Below are 19,870 nucleotides of genomic sequence, written 5' to 3' on the forward strand. Positions count from 1 at the left end.
TCTATGTTCGGTCACATGATCAGTGAGTAGAGATCCTGAAAAAGGACAATTCGGTTCAGTAGGCTTTAGTTCAGGGATATTTACTTCAGTAGGATTTAAGAAGAAACCAACTGAGTATGATTCAGTTCAGTATGATTCAATTTAGAAGGTTTTGGTTCAACATAATTCATTTCAAAATGAATCGGTCGGGGATAATTAAAATCAGTGCGCTTCGGTTCAGAATGATTCAGTTCATGATTCAGTTCAGTACAATTCGATTCGGTAAGCTCTGGTTCGATGTGACTGAGATCAATAGGACTTAAGTAGGAACCAAATTCGTACCTTTCAGTTCAGTATGATTCGATTCAGCAAGTTTTTAGCACGATATAATTCATAGCAATATAATTTGGTTCGGTACGATTCAATTCATTGTGTTTTGGTTCAGTTCGATTCAGCTCAATAAGATTCAGTTCAATGCAATTCGGTTCAGCACGCTTCACTACAATGTGATTTCCTTCAGTGGAGCAACCGATTTAGTACAATATAGTATTTTTGTTCAATGAAATCAATTTAGAAATACGGATCGGTTCAGGATGATTCAGTTCAGTATGCTTTGATTCAGCAGGACTCGTAGTATGGCCAATGAGTGAAGCTGCAATTGTTTTATATAAGCAAAAATAAAGTCAATTTTTTTAATGCAATAAAAAAAAAAACACACACACAATATCGGCACATGCCTACCTGTAACAAACTTGTACTATAAACCAAGTTTTCACTTTTTTTTTTTACAATTTACCTTTGAACAGACAGGACCGTAATCTTTTTATTTTTTATTTTTTCCCTCGCATGAGTGGAAAGGCAAGCTGAAACCAATTCATATGCTGGATGATTTTCTCCCCCTTCCCTTCACCCATGTCAGATTGCAGTGAGTTAGTAGGGAAACAGAAACGCATTAACAATCTCAAACAATCAATATGTCAAACAAATTTATTAATTGATAAATCAGTCAGTCAGAACGAGAGATGCACACTATCCGTCAAAGAAACCCTACCTGCGGCAATCTGCTACTAACCACAGAGTCCTGAAACACTATTCTACGGGGAGAACAGAAAGAGCTATCGTCAACCTGGACACACACACAAACACACTCACACACACAAACACACAGGCAGGCACTCAGTCGTTCTCACACTCACTCACACACAAATACACAGAGACGCTCAGGTTCATGCCTCTCGTACACACACACAGAGCCGTCTATTCGTCGAACTGCAGTTTGACCTCTGCTTTGCCTGGCGATCAGATTTCTACATTTAATAAAGGACACTGAAAGATTTGATGTTGTTGTTGAAGTAGTAAAATAGTGTGTTAACCCTTTAAGAGGGGGAAAAAAAATGGCTGGCCTGCTGATCCGAATGAGACGACTCTGTGCCGCTCGCAGTCACACATCCTGCAAACCACTCTGACTCAGAGTGAAGGAGAAAGAGAGGAGGATGAGGAGAAAGAGAGAAGGAGAGAGAGGGAACAATACTTACATAGAGGTCTGCGGGCCCATAGAAACCATCCTGGTACACCACGCTGGGAGGGAGAGAGAGAGAGAGAGAGAGAGAGAGAGAGAGAGAGAGAGAGAGAGAGAGAGAGAGAGAGAGAGAGAGAAGGCAAGGAAGAGGGACAAAGAGAGAAAGACAGATAGAAGGAGTGTCGAGAGTGAGAAAGATGGAGAGAGGGCAAAAAGGCGGGGAAGAGGACAAGGAAAGGCAGGAAGATGACAGGATGAATGGAGAGAAAATAATAGCAAACGCAAGGAAAGAGTGCCACCGAGAGGCCATGTGAGGAGAGGCAAGAGATGATGATGGACAGAGGGAAAAGGAAAAACAGTGTGGGAGAGAGAGAGAAAAAGACGTGAGGAAATTAGTACACACACATGCAGTGCACAGTAAAAATGCCACTTTCATCAGTCAGGGTTTAAAGCACTCAGCTGTGGGGTGGGGAGGGGATGGGGGATAACGGCAACGTTGATGAAAATGGCATTTTTTTTTGGTGATAATTCGGTGATCAGCATTTTGTTTGGATTTGAAAAGCACAGCACCCCAATAATAACAACATGCAACATGCACAAATCATCAGAGTGCAAAAAAACTAACAAACTTCCTGTTTTAATCTGTAATATTAACGGATAAGGGAATATGGCGTCTAGGTAAAAATCCCTACTGCACGGTTTTCCCACTTACCTCAAACATAAGCACTACGTTTACTGTTTACTTTGGTTTCACGCTGAAGCTACGAGGCTAATGCGACCCCGTCCCTCTCTCATCCACGATATTTTCAGTGAATCATATTAGCAGGCTTTATTTTTTTCTGTAGTCTCTGTACACATTTAATGACAGGACTTTGTACTAGCTCGATTAGCAAAGCAACCTAGCTGTAGTACCAGTAAAGGCTCCAGTGATCTCTATTCCTTATACAGCAAATGGAAACAAATTCCATGTGGGAACTAAGAGAGACGTAACTGAAACTGGATTTGTTGCTTTGGCGCGTTACAGCTAATTCGCATACAATAAAAAAAAACAATCACCATTCAGACCTTTCACCATCGCTGGCATCGTAGCTATGTGTCATTTCATACGTATAACAGATGGTCAGCTTAATTGCTAGGTGAACATTTGTTAGCTGCATTCAGCTTACAGCTCCAGCATTAAACCAAAGAAACAATCTACAGCCGTTCCTGCTAACTATCTCTACTACATTTGAGGTAAGTGGGGAAAATGGCATACGTTGCATTTTAGTGTACTACATTTCCTTTAATTAGCTTTCACAAGGTTGAATCGATTAAAAATCCTGTGCGCTGTGACTGCTACTCGTAGATGAGCTATGTGACATGCCTAGTGTAAAATGCATCAAAGAAGAATTTCCCGTAGAGAACATCCTATCTTCTGCAACACTCCTCGTTCAGCTAATTACGAGCAGCGCTTAGGAGTGTGTGTTAAATCTGGGCGAACTGGGAAATCTGGTCAAAATGAAAGCTAATGAAGCTACAGAGAAAGGAAGTGTGTGCGCGTGTGTGCATGTGTCGTACCCTGGGTATGCCGGAATTGCAGGCTGCGGTATGGCTGCGCGCACAGTGCCATAAACGGGCCGGCCGCGACCCCGCAGGTGAGCGCCCCTGAAGGTTGCAGCAGTGGTGGCTGCTGCCGCCGCCGCCGCCGTGGGGTACGGGAACCCTGGAACTGAGAGACAGAAAGTCAGTTTATTCCCAAAAAAAAAAAAGCCTACTGGTTTAATTTCGAAGGTGTTGAACCGATAAAGCTGGCAGATGAGACAAAGTCCGGGCAAAAATGCCATTGGCACAATGCTCCCTATAGCTTTTTTGGTGTCTTTATTTGTGTTTTGCACTCGAGCTAAAAGACTAATAAAGCGACAAAGCTGAGATGAAGTCGACTGACTCTGTAAAGAGCTTTTAAATTCACAAAGCAGCTCGGAATAAAATATGGATGATGCTGACAAGAAAATATAAGACTATGAGAAGACAAATAAACCCTGAGAGAAAGGTGAGCCTTTTCTAGGCAAAACCGGATAGTTAAATCTTTTCTTCTAACATCACATACTATAAAGACAAGTTATATGAAATATATAATGTATTATACGAGAAATGAGGCAGAGAACGTTATTTAAGATTACAGAAACTGTTATAACATGTGAGAACAGAAGGCTCCTCAATTTCCTGTCAGCTTTATTAGCCTTTTAGCAAAAACTGTATGTCCATCACATTTTGGATGATGTAAAAGGGGAAATGTGTAAATGTGACGTTATTTCTAAGCTCCCGTTACAGAAAGAAGCAAGACACACAGAGGAACACACAGAAATCGCTGGAGAGATGTGTAATTAGGCAGCACATACCCAACGCCTCACCTGCGTAGAGTTCTGGCCCGTACATCGCACCCACCATGGGGCTCAGCTTCCACCCAGCTACTAGGGACAAGGGGAAAAACAAAAAAAATTGGGGGAAAAGAACTTGCTTTTAAATGCGGTTACATTCTTAGGAAAAGGTTTCGTCATACGAGTAGAGCTTGAGTTTTAAGAGCCAAAGATTACGCAGCTATCCAAGATGGCATAACTGGCCATGTTGTCTAGTTAGTAATGATGAAGAAACAGAGCAATATTAACTAATCATTCTTCATTATTAGTAGCTGCTGTGGAGGGGAACTGGAAAAATGACCATAAATGTATATATATTTATAAATAAAAAAAAAGAGGCTTGTGGATTCCCAGCTGAAGAAAGAAAGCCTTCCGGAAGTGTCTGCATTGTCCTACACCTTTACTAGCTAACTAGCGAGTTCACACGGATCACATCACTGCCAAGCGAGACATCTGTAATATTAAGTGAATAAAATTCTGATATGAAGTAGGGGCTTGTGGTGATAGACTCACTCGTGTCATGCGGTGCAGCTCTGGAGTGTCATGTGAAGGTGTTTTTTTTTTTTAAAGCGTATGTCAAAAAGTGTCCACTTTAGTGTCCCAAATGACGCACCGTACATTATTGCAAATAGAAAATTAAAGCATAAGCATAAGTATTGGCACCCTGTCTGGGATGTCCCCCTCCACCTTGTGTCCCGAGTCTCCTAGGACAGGGTACAGAAAATGTATGGATGGAAGTTCAGGTCCTACCCACTTGTTCTTGATTGGTTTGCAACACCATGATAGCAACCCACCACCCCACCCCACCCCCCAATATTATGTTGAGCAAATTTTCTGCGTAACGTGTCTTCGGCTAATCTGCAAGTGTCGCACCTCGAACATTAAATAAACAGCAGGCTGTGTGTGTGTGTGTGTGTACTTTACCATAAGGCAGAGCGCTGAGTCCCTCTCCGTTAGCATATGGACTGACCAGCTTCTTATTGGTCATCACTCGAGCGGTAGCGTTGTTCACCTGGCCGCCGACAGACAGACAGAGGAACAGCTCAGTGTGACCGCCCTGATCCGCCGCCACAGACATCATAACATTCAACTGACTCACTCTGCATATTCAATACTGTTCGGCACTAAGACTGAACAATTATTCATCATTTACTCGTGTTTTCATTATTTATGAGGGTAGGAACTGATAGAACTGAAATTTGCACAAGAGGTTTTAGTATTAAGTTATTCTTTCAAACTAAGCTCTGCACATGATAAAACAGGAATCGACCGAAACTTTGACCTTCGTTGGGTTGGGGATGATATTTGGGAGGTTAAGCAGAAATTGTGAGCTCGATGATATTCCCTTATATTGCTTAAAAGGCCCCCTACCCAGTCATGCATGGCATCCCCACTGGTCATCCAAGACAGAATCAATAAACAAACACAAAAAACCCAGAAATCAATCGCATTTAAAGCAAAGGAACGAACGGTGCAATCCGTCTCTAAAAAATGGGAGAGAGTGAGAGAGAGAGAGAGAGAGAGAGAGAGAGAGAGAGAGAGAGAGAGAGAGAGAGGGAGAGAGGGAGAGAGGGAGCAAGAGAGAGAGACGGAGATTCAAACATGATGAGATTCAGAAAATGCACACCATTCAGCGCAATCACATTCAGCCAATTACGGTTCGGTACACGACCGGGAATGAGCAAACGCCAGCCAATCAGCAAGCATCGGATGCAGCATATGGACCAATCAAAACACTTCGCAGCCCAGACCTCACCCCCCTTTCATAACGCTTCAATACAGAGAGAGAGAACAGGAGAGAGAGGAGGGGGGGAAAGGGATGCAGGAGGGGGGAAAAAATAAATAAAATAAACGCAGTGCACATTCAGAGAGAAGGGCACAGGAGGAGAAATAAAAAACAACAACGAATGTTAGAAAATAATAAGGAATGTGAAAGACAAAGAGAAAGAGCGATAGATGAAACTATAATGCCAGAGTGTGTCAAACGAAAGGAAGCTTGTGATTGGTTCCTGAGAGCGAGCAACAAAAGGAACCAAAAAAAAAAAGAGAGAGAAAGGGAAAGAGAATAAAAAGAGAGAGTGAGAGAGTGTGTGAGAGAGAGATGCATATGCCACATGACAACAAATCAAATCATGAAGGCCAAACACTGGCAGGCATCGACACTGATCCGTCACACACCAAAGACCAATATGCAAACACCGTCATCACACACACCACGCTCACACTCGCGCACATACACACACACTCACAAAAGATCAAAACACAAGCTCTGGGTTTAGCCAAAGAAAACAACAAAAAAACAGAAATCACCCCTCTGTGAATATAAGGGGAGTAATATCGCCTGAGAGACAATTTCACTGTGTGTGTGAGTGTGTGTGTGTTTGTAGAGGGGGGAGGGGAGTACACAACTCTCATCCTACACAATAATCAATATCTTCACCAGCTCCTCGGTTGGCAGAGTTGGGCAGATGGATGATGGGTAAAAAACATCCCAAATGTGTCTTTGGGGAGAAATCGACTCGCTGATGTGTAGAGCTCATTAGAACATACAGGATGGACAAACGGACGGATGGAGAGACGGAGGGAAGAAATGGACGGGGCGGGCGGGGGATGAAAGAATTTATTGGAAGAATCTCATCAGCCGTGTCAGTGCGGGGGAGGAGTGATTATGTGTTAATGGTGATGAGAGTGAGACAGAGCGAGGGAGAGAGTGAGAGTGAAAGAGAGAGAGAGAAAGAGAGAGAGAGAGACAGACAGATAAGGAAGAAGGAAGAGGAAGATGGAGTAGGAGGAGGTGGTGAGCACATCATTTCTTTCAGTAGCCTGTGGTCCTTGGCGGGTGATCGAGACGTGAGACATGGCTGTAATTTAATAAAGATTCCTCTTTTTGTTCGAGATCTTTCACTCTGTTGAATAAAACATCGCAGCAGGATTCGCCTCAGAGAGGTGGCTAACGTGCGATTGTGGAAGACGTGATGGCACGACGCCCACCGGGTTCAGCGCAAATAGCTGCTGCAGCGGTTATAAAACCGAGCTGCGCTTTTTAACAGCGACCCGCGTTTAAAGCCGGATGGCTGAACGGTTACATAACTGGATTGATGACACTTAAAGAGATTCTCTTTACACTTTTTTATCAACAAAAGACAAAATTCAGCCAGTAGGTTATAAACAGTGGTTCATTATACTTCGAATAAGCCGGCTATCTGACATTATATCACAGCGCTGCGGAATTCTCAAAGCTGACTGGTCAGAAGGTGATAATTAGCTCTCTGGGACAGCGGCATAATATGATATAATCGTTTCTATAGTAACAGCTAACACAGGGACTTGGAAAGCATAATCCTCGTCTAATTATAAGCAAACTAAAACATGTTGTGATTAAACAAAAATAAAAGTGTGATTGTTGACATGTTGGCACTTTCTTTTTTAAATGTTAATACAACATTTATGAAAGGAGGTGTTTTATGGTCACTGACAATCCGTGTTGTGAACAGGAGGTAACTTGCAGACGTCACACTTCATTGACGACTTCCAAACAAGGATAAAAATAGCGATGTGAGGTTAACCACAGGCAAATATCTGTGTAGTTTAAGAGGAATAAATCAAGCTGTTACTGAAAAAGACACTGGGGTGCTAACGGCGTCATCACCCAGTGACACCGTTTTTGTACAACTACCGTATTCTGTTCTTTACTTAATAAATTTGAAGGAATATGCAGACGTGATACAAAACGTGAAAGAAAAGACAGGTTTCCATTTTGAATGTTGATTTTGATTAATAATAGCTGATCTATCAATTTACATGCACTTTTATTATCCACCGTTTGCAATGCTGTGGTCATGGTAAACTTGTAATTACATACATGTATATTAGCAGTGAGCGTTATTACACAACACAACACCATCCACCCACCTACCCACCCCCCAGAACTCCCTCAATCCCATGTCAACTGTTTAACAGAGTGGGATGGAGCTCGTTCGTCTGACTGAGTGCCAAATCGTTATTTGATGGACCTTTGTGTGATGAAGCACACCGTGTGGGTGTAGAAACCCTAACTTCAGCGAAAGACCACAGAGAAGGTCAGGTGGGTTTTAGCAGGCGGTGAAGGAGGAATGAGGGGTGTGTAAGGGAAGGAGATTGGAGTTTGTGGGGGTGGTTCAGGAATGAAGCCGTACATACACACACTTACCATGTGCCAGGAAACGGCATGACGACACGCGAGCGGTTACCGTGGAGACTGACAACGATAACAATAACAACAACACAGAAGTCGTCAGGGAAACAGAAAGAAAAAAATTTTAGGATTAAAAAAAAAAATTTAATATGAACAGAGTAGGCTAATGGCCAAAGCAAAAAAAAAATATCCTAATATAACAAATAATGAGAGGACAATCAGGTTTTGAGAGAAGAACAAGAAAGACAGAAAAAGAGGGAAAAAAGAATGAATGAATTTGAGAGAGGGATTAAAACTCAGGGAAGCAAAAGAAGCACAAACTTAAGGACTAAAAATAATGGAAGGTGAGTACGTTTTAGAATGATTTTATTGCAAGTCACCGTCTGAGGATTTAAAAGCAGGAAGGCCAAGAAACAAGCAGGCAGTGTGTTAGTCTTGTTTATAGGATGAAGTGACTACGGTGTTTGAAGAGCTCGCATCGCTGAATAATTCAGTGCTTTCACATAAATACATGTTCTAAATGCATGAACACAGCAGCCTCGAGGCAGAAAGGGAGGTGGAAGGAAGACTCTACTGATGACTCAAAGGGTGAATCTAGTGATAAAAACAGAAGGATGGACGCATCTAACAGACATGTATGAGCAGTGGGTGAGAGCAAAATGACATAATCCAAGGCAGAAGTATAGACGGTGACTTCTGAGGCATAAACATGGGGTTTATGGTGCAACAGACAAGATGAAGGCTAGAGCAGGGTATGAGTGAGCAAGAAAGAAAAAAACATAGAAAGATACAGATAGACTGATAGGAGAAAGCAGATAAAAATAGACAGAGAGAGAGAAATGAAGATATACACAGACAGACAGACAGACAGACAGACAGACAGACAGACAGACAGACAGACAGACAGATAGATAGATAGATAGATAGATAGATAGATAGACAGATAGATAGATAGATAGATAGATAGATAGATAGATAGATAGATAGATAACGAGCAAAAGAGACAGAGACTATGGTGTGTCTTTTCCACTGACAAGGTGCTTGTACCTTTATAATAATACATTGACTAGAGATTTGCCTCAGAATTCTCTAGAAGAAGAAAAAAAATATGATTTCAGAGCGACTGCTTATGTATTAGCTCGCTAATAAGCTACAAAGTTAAAAATAAAAAAATAGTTAGCAAACATTTACCACAGCATTTCTTCCAAAAATGCTTCTTTTACCACAAGAACACTTTGGTTAAATGTTATTTCACTAGTTAAATGTTGCCAGCATTTTTAAGAGTGTTTTCATTAAAAATCATCCCAGAAAAGGCTGTGGTAAATGTTAGCTAGTTATTTTTTCCGGCATTTTCCATACAACTTGCCAATTACATTGAAACAACAACTTGCTGACGTTTAACAAAACATTTGCTGTGATAAATGATTGAGTGAAAGCTGTGCTAGATGCTAGCTAGCTCGTAAGAAAACATTTACCACAGCATTCTCTTCAAAAGTGATTAACACATTTTGCACACTCGCTGTGTATTCTTAATTGCTAACCATTTACATTAAAACAAAAACAGGAAAAAGTGTTAGTTACTTAGTACTTTGTAGCCACTCTTATTTGAACGATTAAACACACAGCCTGTATTTTCTGTTGACTCCTGTTATCAAGACTTCTTCAGCTTTACAGGTCACCTTCAGGTATATAGTTTTTACAGGGGTTACAGGACAGTTCCACTTTAAGTAGGCACCTGATCTATGGAAAAGAAAAGGCTATGAAGGAAAGATAGGGAAAGAGAAAGAAAAAAAAAAGAGTGAGAGAGAGAAACAAAAGGGTAGATAAGCTCAACCATAAGCCTCTCTCGAACCCTCCCCCAAACATTTACATAAATAAACAAAAAACAAAAACAAACAAAAAAAAAGATGGAAAATACTGCCACAAAATGCAATGCTCAGTCAAAAAGAGCACATGCCATTGCTCATAAATAAACCATAAACCCAAAGTTTAAAGCCTTGATTTTTTTTTCCACAGAAGTGATGATTTGTTCAAGAAGACATGTAATAAAATGAAACTTCATCTCTACTACTTTCTACTGGAGCAATCAGCAGGAAGATTAAAAAATAAATTAATTAATTTATTAAAATAAAATAAAAGTCATGCAAAAACTAAACCCAGCTCCGACGCGAGAATGGCCTCTCCCCATGAGCCGCATGGGTAGGGTATGATGGATGGCTAAGGGAGAGAGGGTGGAGAGGAAGTGGGGATTTGGTGTGGGGAGGGGGGTGTCTGAGACCCATGCCAGCTACAGCCAACACAAGCAGCCATGGACACTAGGGGGAGCTAGAGAGTCCTCCAGGCATCATGCACTTAAAGAAAAAAAAAAAGAAAAGAAAAAAAATGTCTACACCACTTCTAAAAAGACAAACAACAGATTCAGCCACCATCACTAAAAGTTCCTCCCCCTCTCCCAGTGCCCCAAACACAAGACTACACACAGCCTCGGAAAAAATACACCATGCAGAACATTCTGGTGATCTCAAAAGAAAAAAGGCCAATCCACTCCTAAGCACTGACGTCTCGTGTGAACAACCTAAAATCATGAGAGTCTATGAAAAAGGAGAGGAAAAGAATCCATTTCCGCACACACACACACACGCACACACACACACACACTCATACACACACTCCACATGCGTTAAAAAGGTCACTGAGACGGAGAAAGAATTACACACTTCAAGCAAGAGACGACCCTCTAGAAAAGTCCACAAAAGAAGAATCAAAACAAGCAAAATGAAGAACCAACCAGCGTTATGGCACTGCCTGCGACAGTGAACAGGAATCATCATGTACATTTATGAGCTTCAAGAATCAGTGGCATATACCGCTAGTTAAAAAGAAAACATAAATAAGGGAAAAAATGAACAGACACACACACTCAGAGCAGGTTTAAAAAAAAAAAAAAAAAAACAGCAGCAATACAATGCAAGAGCAAGAAACAGTTCAAATCCAGGATCATGACTGACTAAAACATTCTTCAGCATGCGCAAATAAACATTAGCGTGCAAGTAGCCATGTGCTGATAATTCAAACATAATCATTTAAATATGTTAATTACCTAACGACATATAACAAGGTGGGCAGCTAAAACCAAAACAATTTCTTCTCTCAGCCTAGGGGAAGTCGATCATCCAAGAAAAGTTTAATGTGATAAAGAGCTACAAAGCTAATGTAGCATATACTTCTTGAAATCTACCAGTTTGGTATTAGATAATGCTAACAACTACAAAAATAAAAACAAAAACAAAAACAGTAGCTTCTCTGCCTATTCTCTCACGAGGTAGCACGAGATGATGCAAACAATGTTAATGCTAGCGTTCGTCACAACCTGCCTGGATAAATACAACACGGTAACAGATTTCAAAAGGTAGAGATTTTTCGTCTAAAATCTAATGCCTTAAAATGTCAAAGGTAACAAATGAAAGAAAGAAAAAAAAAACAGTAAAAACAAATAAGTATTGTAAAAAGTAGCTGAATTTTGCTAGATATATTCTTCAAACAACTGTTAGCTGAATTAGCCTTACTAGCTCAAATTAAAAAAATCTTTTTTTAAATATCTTATAATTAAATATCAAGCATCTCTTTATCTACTTTTTAACTCAAGCTGTGTGGTAATATATATAAAATAAAGCAGTAGAAATGTTAACAGTGAAGTATTGGTTTATATTTTAGTTTTATTTTAGTTTAATACTCTAGTTAGCTTGTATTGACTATTAGCCTTGTAGCTCAAGTCCAAAAGGAAAAAACGCTAACTTTTGATACACAAACATGTCTTGGCTGATCGACAGTGTAAACGGCAAAGCTAAGATGATTCACGTCATTGCAAGATGAACTGCTCCAAAGTTAAAGTAGGCAGTGTCTCATTCTGCTACAGATATGTTTTAACCAAATTATGAGCTCTGGTGAGAGATGCATGTGATGCAGCCTTTAAATTTGTCCAAAATTAAAGCCAGGCTATAGTTAAGCTGTTGTTATCTTAGCACTTTCGAGGTGTAGAATACTGTCAGTCGGTTAGGGAACGCCGCAGCCGTGATGGTAAGTGATTATCAGCACATGTCTGCGTGCATGCTTTGTAACGGAGATCGTTTCAGCCTAGCAGCAAGTGGAAACCAAACCGAGCAGGCAGGAACCCAACACGTTCATACAAACAGTTCATGTCCAACTTATTCTGCCATGCAGCTGCTTTCCAAAGACGACATGCCAACGACGCTCCCGGACATGCTTCACCCGTCCATTCAGTCCAAAAAGCATGTGTACACCCATCACCCACCCTTACACACCCACACACACGCATGCTGGACTAGAAAAGCACGATCGGTCACTGGTGCCAAAGACATAAGAATCATTGGGTCAAACTGGAAAAGCTCACCTCTATCTTCCTGCCCTCCACTATCGTCCCGTGTAGCCTCTCGCGGGCTTTCTCTGCGTCTGAGCTGTTCTCGAACGTCACGAAGCCGAAGCCCTGAGGGACGACAGTGACAGCGTCAATAAGACAGAAACGATCGACGAGGGACTCCGTCTTCCAGGACGCTGTGTCCGAAATCCGTCAACGGGAGACGACAGATGACAAACAACTTGGAGGCAAGGACTGATTATAAAGCCGGAACAGGAAGTGAAATGTTATAACTGTACACACTTTTTATGCTGTATGTATTAACAAAGAAAAGAGGAATAGTTTATAAAAACATTTCAACCGGTCATGTCAATCTGTCATGAAACCGAGAATGGCCTTGCATATATTTGTAATTCTCAGAGCTGCGGAATTCTCAACTGAGATTGGTCAGATGTTGTTGATTAATGTTCGCAGGTTTTTACCATCGTAAGCTGGAGAGGTTTAAACACTTCTGTAACTTGGGCTCACAGTTTATTTTTCCATTGGTAATGCAGACGTTTCCTTCCTTCACCTTTTAGGTCATTCTTCTTAGTATTTCAGACACATTTGCAACCTCACTGATAAAGTCTGTGAACTATTAAATTAAATGTAATTAACTAACAGTCGCTTTTAACATTGGAAATGGTCTCAAAACAGCTTCACTGGAATATAATTCAGAATAAAATGATAAATTTTAAACAATTTATCCCTATTGAGCGTGCCATTAAGGATATCCTTATCAGCTCCGGGAACCTTTCGTATCAGCTAGACCTGACTATTATGTGAATCCAGGAATTTCCACGCACCCTTATTGCCAGCACAGCAGCTTACTAATGAGTCACATATTATTGTACAAGTGAGCACTTAAACAGCCATTAGCACAAGCTAACCTTTAAATCTTTCTCTCTCTATCACTCTTTGGCAGTTTGTCCGTCAGAAGGACGTGCAGCGCTTCATTTCAGAATCCCTCACGCACCCACGCGGAGTAAAGTCCAATACACAGGCACGCTCTCCTCTCTCAGTAATTTGGCTCCATCAGTAGCGGTTTTGTACAACAAAACCTGGACGACTCTCCACTTAGCTAGAGGAATTCTTCTGTAAGAGACGGTCGATACATCTCATTCCGCTTCCCCACGCCCTGCTGAACTAATCTAATGAAGCGATATCTTCTGGCCGTGTGCAGCAAGACGCCACTGAAGCAGAAGTTACTGTAATCAGATATATATTACATTACCGGTGACTAGTGCTGATAATAGATTATGGTGTGTAAAAGATAACGGCCGATAGAATAAATAGCTCTGATATCAGCTGGAAAGCAGAGTGTTATGCGTGCAGATACCGAAAGCCTTCTTTGCTAATTATTTTATTAATAAGAAGAAATTGAACTGGACGATATGATAATATACTCAGTAAGTAAATTTAAGATAATTTCATCCATGTCAAAAATACTCCAAGCACCAAAACTACAGAAATGCTGCACAATTCTTTTTAAAAGATTGTCATGTCTACAAAATAAAATTTTTTATATACAAAATAGAAATGTTAACATTTTTAATTATTTTTGTATTTTAGAATGTTTTAAGTTATAAATATTGAATAGAATTATTAAAATAGAAAATATGTGTATTGTTGTATATTAATATATTACAATTATATTTGAATTTTATATTTTAAAATATAATTTATAAAATATATAAAATAAAATATATTTTATTTTATATTTTTTTATATTTTATATTTTAATGCTTCTAGTTACTAAAAGACTGCTATATAAAAATATAAAGCTAAAACATCAACGATGACACCAAAGTGGCCCTGGCCTAAATAGGTTTTAATGCTTGTTACCATGGTTACACTCCAAGTCTCTTAGTTAAACTGATTTAAACTGACATTAGAAGTGTCCTGATATGGATATTAATCAAGCATTAAGTTAAAAATATATATTTGTAAAAATAAAATTAAATAATAATAATTATAATAATAATACTGAGAAAAATAATAATATTAATCACAATTTAGGCCTAAACGATTACACAGTAAACATAACATATATTAACAAAAAAAAGTGTGTGTGAGTGAGAGAGAGCAAGAAAGAGAAAGAAAGACAAAAAGACAAAGGCAGGCAGACATGCACAAAGAGAGAGAGAGAAGGAGAGAGGGAGAAAGAGAGAAAGAGCAAGCTAGAGAGAGCAAGAGAGACAGAGAGAGGGGGGGAGAGAAAGAGAGAAAGAAAGACAGAAAGATAAAGACACACACAAAGAGAGAATGAGTGAGAGAGAGCACGAGAGAGAGAGCAAGAGAGAAAGACAAAGATGAAGACAGACCGAGAGAGAGAGAGAGAAAGAAAGAGAGATACTGAGAGAGAGAGAGAGAGAGAGAGAGAGAGAGAGAGAGATACTGAGAGAGAGAGAGAGAGAGAGAGAGAGAGCAAGAGAGAGAGAGAGAGAGAGAGTGAGAGATACAGAGAGAGAGAGAGAGAGAGAGAGAGAGAGAGAGAGAGAGAGATACACAGAGAGAGAGAGAGAGAGAGAGAGAGAGAGAGAGAGAGAGAGAGAGAGAGAGAGAGGGTTTAGTTTCAGAGGTAGTCGTGTATGTCCTGCGTGTGACGTAAAAGAGCGAGCTGCAATTTGAAACCGAGTGTGGTGTTTTTATATAACACGCTCAGGTGGCGGTGGTGTAAAAAAACAACAACAAAAAAAATCACTGTGTGGGCCTCGTACCTTAGAGCCTCTCTCGTTGAAGATGATCTCCACATCCAGGATCTTCCCGAATTGCTGTGAGGAAGAAAGCGGCACAAAGATCAGACTCTGTGCCTGGGTGTGTGTGTGTGTGTGTGTGTGTGTGTGTGTGTGAGCGAACAGCAGGATGAGACATGGTCTGAGGTCAACTGCTAAGCAATGACAGTCACGTTCTAACATCCAGCATCAGCATCAACGTTCCACCTTTCACATGCAGCCCGAGCGCGATGGACGCGTCAGCACTGCCTTTCATTAAATTAGCTTCCTTCCTTTTTTTCCTATCCATTTTCATACACCTTTCTTTTTTAATCCATTTACGGTTTTCTTACTTTTATATCAAGTTTTAAAATATGTAAAAATTCTTATGCTTATTTACACCTTTTTCCTTAATATTGCTTTGAAATATTTGAATTAGTTTATTTTGCACATGTTTTGGATTAGTTTAAGATTTAATTATATACCGTTTATTATTTTTTCATTTTCATGTACATTACTAATATTCATTTATATTACTTATGTAGAAATTAAAAACAAAGTAATTATTTGAACTATTTTAGAATTTATTTCATATTATTTTCTTATTATTTAACCCCCATTATTATGAATTTCTGTATTTCTTTTTTTTACTTCACAGTATATTTTCCCCCGTTTTATTCAGAACTACTCAGCACAAGGGGGCAGTGTTGTTCATTACTCACTGAATTAACCCCTTTCTTTGTTCTTTCCATTTCTGCTTACTGCACCAGAAAACGTCCCTGAAACAAAAGCTCTGTTCCGTTAAGCCTTTTTTACCGACACGGTCAGGGTGTTTCGAACCTTTTTTTAGGAAATGACTCATATTTCCACTGGTTTGAAAGCTGAAGCATTATGTAATTGCTGTGGGAGTTGCCTAAGATGCACTATGTAAAAATGTGAGATTTATAAGCAGTGTCTGAATTTGAGGAAGGATTTGTCCTATCCAAACGTCGGAGAATGTTCTGCTGAATAAAACCGATCGGTCTTCTGCAGCTGCCTGATGGATCGCTGGGATGTTTTTCTATTGTGCTCTTATCTCCACAGTTATTCTTACACCTGCACTGTTCTTGCCTCTCTGAACAATGGTTCAAACTGTTGTCATGGCGATATTGCTACCAAGCTGCCGCCACCCGCGCTCGGTTCACTACCAAGTTGTTTTGGTGAAAATACAGAGAAGGCTTTGTCGTTAGACACGTGGATATTGTGTGTGATGAACGTACCCCGAACATTTGGCGCAGGTCGGGGTCTCGGAAACGGAAGGGGATGTTGGAGACATGGAGGCGTTTTGGGGTGACTTTCCCGTCTGCGGAATCTTCGGCCCCCGATACTCCTGAACCGCCGCCGGATACACACTGGCCCTCTGCCTGGGGGGAACCGTCTGATAACTGGGAGAGAGAAACAAAGAAAGATAGAGTGCAAGAGAAAGGGAGGGAGAGAGAAAGGGAGAGAGAGAGAGAGAGAGAGAGAGAGAGAGAGAGAGAGAGAGAGAGAGAGAGAGAGAGAGGTGTTATAATATTCATTTTATCCTAACAAGTCAAAATGGACACTTGCATTATGGACATCTTTAACATTTCTGTGTTGCATGTTTTAAAATAATGTCTGTCCTGTTTGATAAAAGCATTAGTAAGAAACTTGAATGCAGTGTCGCAATCCCATAATTCTGTTCATCCAACCAGTGAACATTAGTGTTAAAAAAAAGCAGTTCTTACCCACAATAACTCTCTCTTAATATTGGCATTAATGCAAAAAATAAATATCCTTCATTTACAAAATGTCCACTGCTGAAAAACATCAACACATTGCAGTGGATGCAAATAATAGCACTGTCTTTTAAAAAGCAGAAACCAGTTAGGCTTGAAGGTTAGGCTTAACCCAATGTAGGCTGGATGAATTAAAAATCAAGAAGAATTGGTCTTAATTGCGTCTTGGCAGGCTGAACTGAAAAGCTGGGACGTTCCCACATGGAGTTCACGTTAAGGTCACAGGAACTGTTTGGACACTGGATCATGACACTGGATCTTCAAGTATAAAATGTGAAAAAAAAAAGCCTGTCGTACTTTTTATCCATTTCTAGTTACGGTAAATGTTATCGGAAGGTTTGCTAAGTAACAGTAGGTCCCTTTGGTCGCTCCTGTTCGAGCTGAACGAAGCACGGTGGTTTTTTACGAGCTCAAGGTTCTTCGTCGCAAGAAAGAAGAAAACAGAAGCGCAGACACTGAAGACTCCGTCCATAAATGTGAAAGAAAATGTCACCATATCAACATTTACACAGTGAGTTTACGTGAAGTATTATGAAGCTTATGAATTTGTTGTTACCATAGAAACGATGGCATTACAGCAATAAACCTTTCGGACACTAAACACTATTGGTACGGTGGTGTTGTTGTGGACGCTATTGTTATTATTATTAACCGACGCTAATCGACCAATCAGAATAGAGACCTCAACGTCGTTGTGGTATAAACTGTAAAGCTTTATTTTTATGCGACGATGTTGATGATCTGTAACTCACACGAACCAGTTTTCTTTTCTCCCAGTAGTAAATACAGTCCTGTGTTTATGTGCCATACTGTGTGTCTGCTCCGATAATGCAATGCATTTCCTCTTACTGGATCAATAAAATAAGCATCCGTCTGTTCCTGAAACAATGCTGCCGCCCTTATGAGGGCAATAAAGCAAGCTCGTGTGCATTAGAGATGTCAATAGAGCATCGCTGGATCGATCTTTTTCTTTTATGAGATTAAGCTCAATTCCAAGCTTATCGGGCGCTGTGTGAAAACGTCACTGTCTAGCAAGCCTGATGTTCTCATACAGGTGTGAAAAGGCCAATCAAGTCACCTCCTCATGCCCCTTGTGAAGCTAACCAAACAGCCCCCTACTTTACCATATGCCCCAAAGCTCGTGTGAGAACACTCACTTGTGTGTTGAGTGTGCTAGGGGCCGAAGGGGGGTTAGTGATCCCTGCCGGTGCCTCCACTTGCCCCTGGCCCCCTGCGGGGTAAATACCGCTGCCTCCAAAGTCCAGCGGCAAGCCGTTCTGGGGCGGTGGAGGGGGAGGTGGAGGGAAGGACGAGTACGGTGGGGGGACGAGGCCTTCCTGAGCCCCCATAGCATCCTGAGAACCCTGACAGAGAGAGAAGGGAAGAAAAACAAGAGAGATTGTGTGGGGTTAATAGACTGGCTGTCTGGACGGCACTCCACAGAGTAATGTCAAGATGGAGGAGGGAGGGAGGGAGAGTGAGTGAGTGATGTAGGGAGGAAGGAAACAGAAGAGACAACCGAGCCAGCTTAAATGAACTGGTAGAAGAGTGCAAGAGACACGAGACGTCAAACGCATGGAAAGTGATGTGTGCGTGAGAGACAGAATGCACTCAGGCAATCGCTTAATGAACGTACAAAAGCTTCTGATGGAGGAAGTGCGCCTGAAAGCTGAGCCTATTGCGTTTCTCCCCGTCTCACCCTTACGCCTCACTCCATCTCTGTTCGTTTAGCGCTCTCGTCTCACGCCCGTCGCTTTAACCGCGCTTCCTTCTAAATAACGAATTAAATCTGTGAATCCAGAAGGATCACGAATCAAATTTGCTCTATTAAGGCGTAAACACACACGAACCCTTTGGATCGTTTGATATCGGCCGTGATGTTAATTTTTTCCGTTTGTAATTTATCATTTAAAAAGAAAAAAAATGCTTAAACAATCGGTTAAATAAGGGTCCAGAAACTCCCACGTCTCAGGATTAAGAAGAATCAAGGAGGCTGTAATAATAATATTTAGCTGTAAAGTCGGGGACTTCTACACGAGTCATATGCAAAATAAATAAATAAATAATTTAAGTGTTACTGAGTCTAGTAACAAAACATACTCAGGATATCGTGGCAGCTTTTAGGGATGATAATTGCTGTCAAATCGCACAAACAATTATATCTGTCATGTGATATACTTACTAAACCCTTTGCTTATGTTAACTAGCTGATTTTATACTCTAGCTACGTCAGCTAGCATGGATCGCGGGCGGCTGCGGTCCTTTGCACTCCCGTGTATCCAGCGAGTGTTTGCTGATCATCAAAAACAACAAACTGGGTAAGAACTGTTAGTTTACCTGGAAAATAGACATTTCGTCTCGTCTAGACAGCATTTGCATTATATATTGTTCTTGCTAGCAACCCTGCTTGTGCTTTGTTTCACCAGAATTCATGTATCGTCTGAAGACGCTGTAGAAGTTCATCTAGACTGCATCGGTTGTTTGTTAGCATTATGACACGTGCCAAGTTTACGCCACATTGTATCGGGTCAGATTAAATAAACAAAAAAACAAACACAAATAAATAAATAAAAATCACGTTTCTCAACGAGATAAGATTTTAATGCTTGTATACTAAACCAAAACAAGTTTAACAACTAGCATTAAGAAACATAACGTAAACTAGTTACGTTGTGAAATCTCATCGGTTCTTGGGTCTCAGCTCAGGTGCGAGCTCTGTGTTTGGTTTTGTGCCAGGTTTTGAAAGATCCACCGTCAATTATTGCCAGATGTACAAAAACTAATCGTGTTAATGTTGTTTAGCTCAATCGCGTTGAACTGGCGTACGCATGTAAATTGAGTAAATCCAACAAACTTCTTTTCCGACAATATTAAA

At 40.6% G+C, this 19,870-nt stretch overlaps 1 protein-coding gene across 8 annotated transcripts in view; it reads right to left on the reverse strand.

Annotated features, from left to right (window-relative positions):
- Positions 1 to 19,870, reverse strand: part of rbfox2 (RNA binding fox-1 homolog 2) — a 51,787-nt gene that overhangs the window by 5,239 nt on the left and 26,678 nt on the right. For 2 of the 8 annotated variants that reach the window (XM_027133491.2, XM_027133497.2), the window contains 8 exons: positions 18,153 to 18,359; positions 16,456 to 16,620; positions 15,203 to 15,256; positions 12,480 to 12,572; positions 4,819 to 4,906; positions 3,877 to 3,948; positions 3,056 to 3,206; positions 1,515 to 1,557 (listed from right to left, as the gene is read on the reverse strand). In XM_027133491.2, the coding sequence (XP_026989292.1) occupies positions 1,515 to 1,557; positions 3,056 to 3,206; positions 3,877 to 3,948; positions 4,819 to 4,906; positions 12,480 to 12,572; positions 15,203 to 15,256; positions 16,456 to 16,620; positions 18,153 to 18,359 (873 nt within the window). Of the gene's footprint in view, positions 1 to 1,030; positions 1,074 to 1,514; positions 1,558 to 3,055; positions 3,207 to 3,876; positions 3,949 to 4,818; positions 4,907 to 12,479; positions 12,573 to 15,202; positions 15,257 to 16,455; positions 16,621 to 18,152; positions 18,360 to 19,870 lie in introns of all 8 variants that reach the window. The other 6 variants (XR_003438524.2, XM_027133493.2, XM_027133496.2 and 3 more) reach the window with 6 other exon arrangements.

Source organism: Tachysurus fulvidraco, chromosome 5 (genome assembly GCF_022655615.1).
Source record: "Tachysurus fulvidraco isolate hzauxx_2018 chromosome 5, HZAU_PFXX_2.0, whole genome shotgun sequence".
NCBI classification, from domain to species: domain Eukaryota; kingdom Metazoa; phylum Chordata; class Actinopteri; order Siluriformes; family Bagridae; genus Tachysurus; species Tachysurus fulvidraco.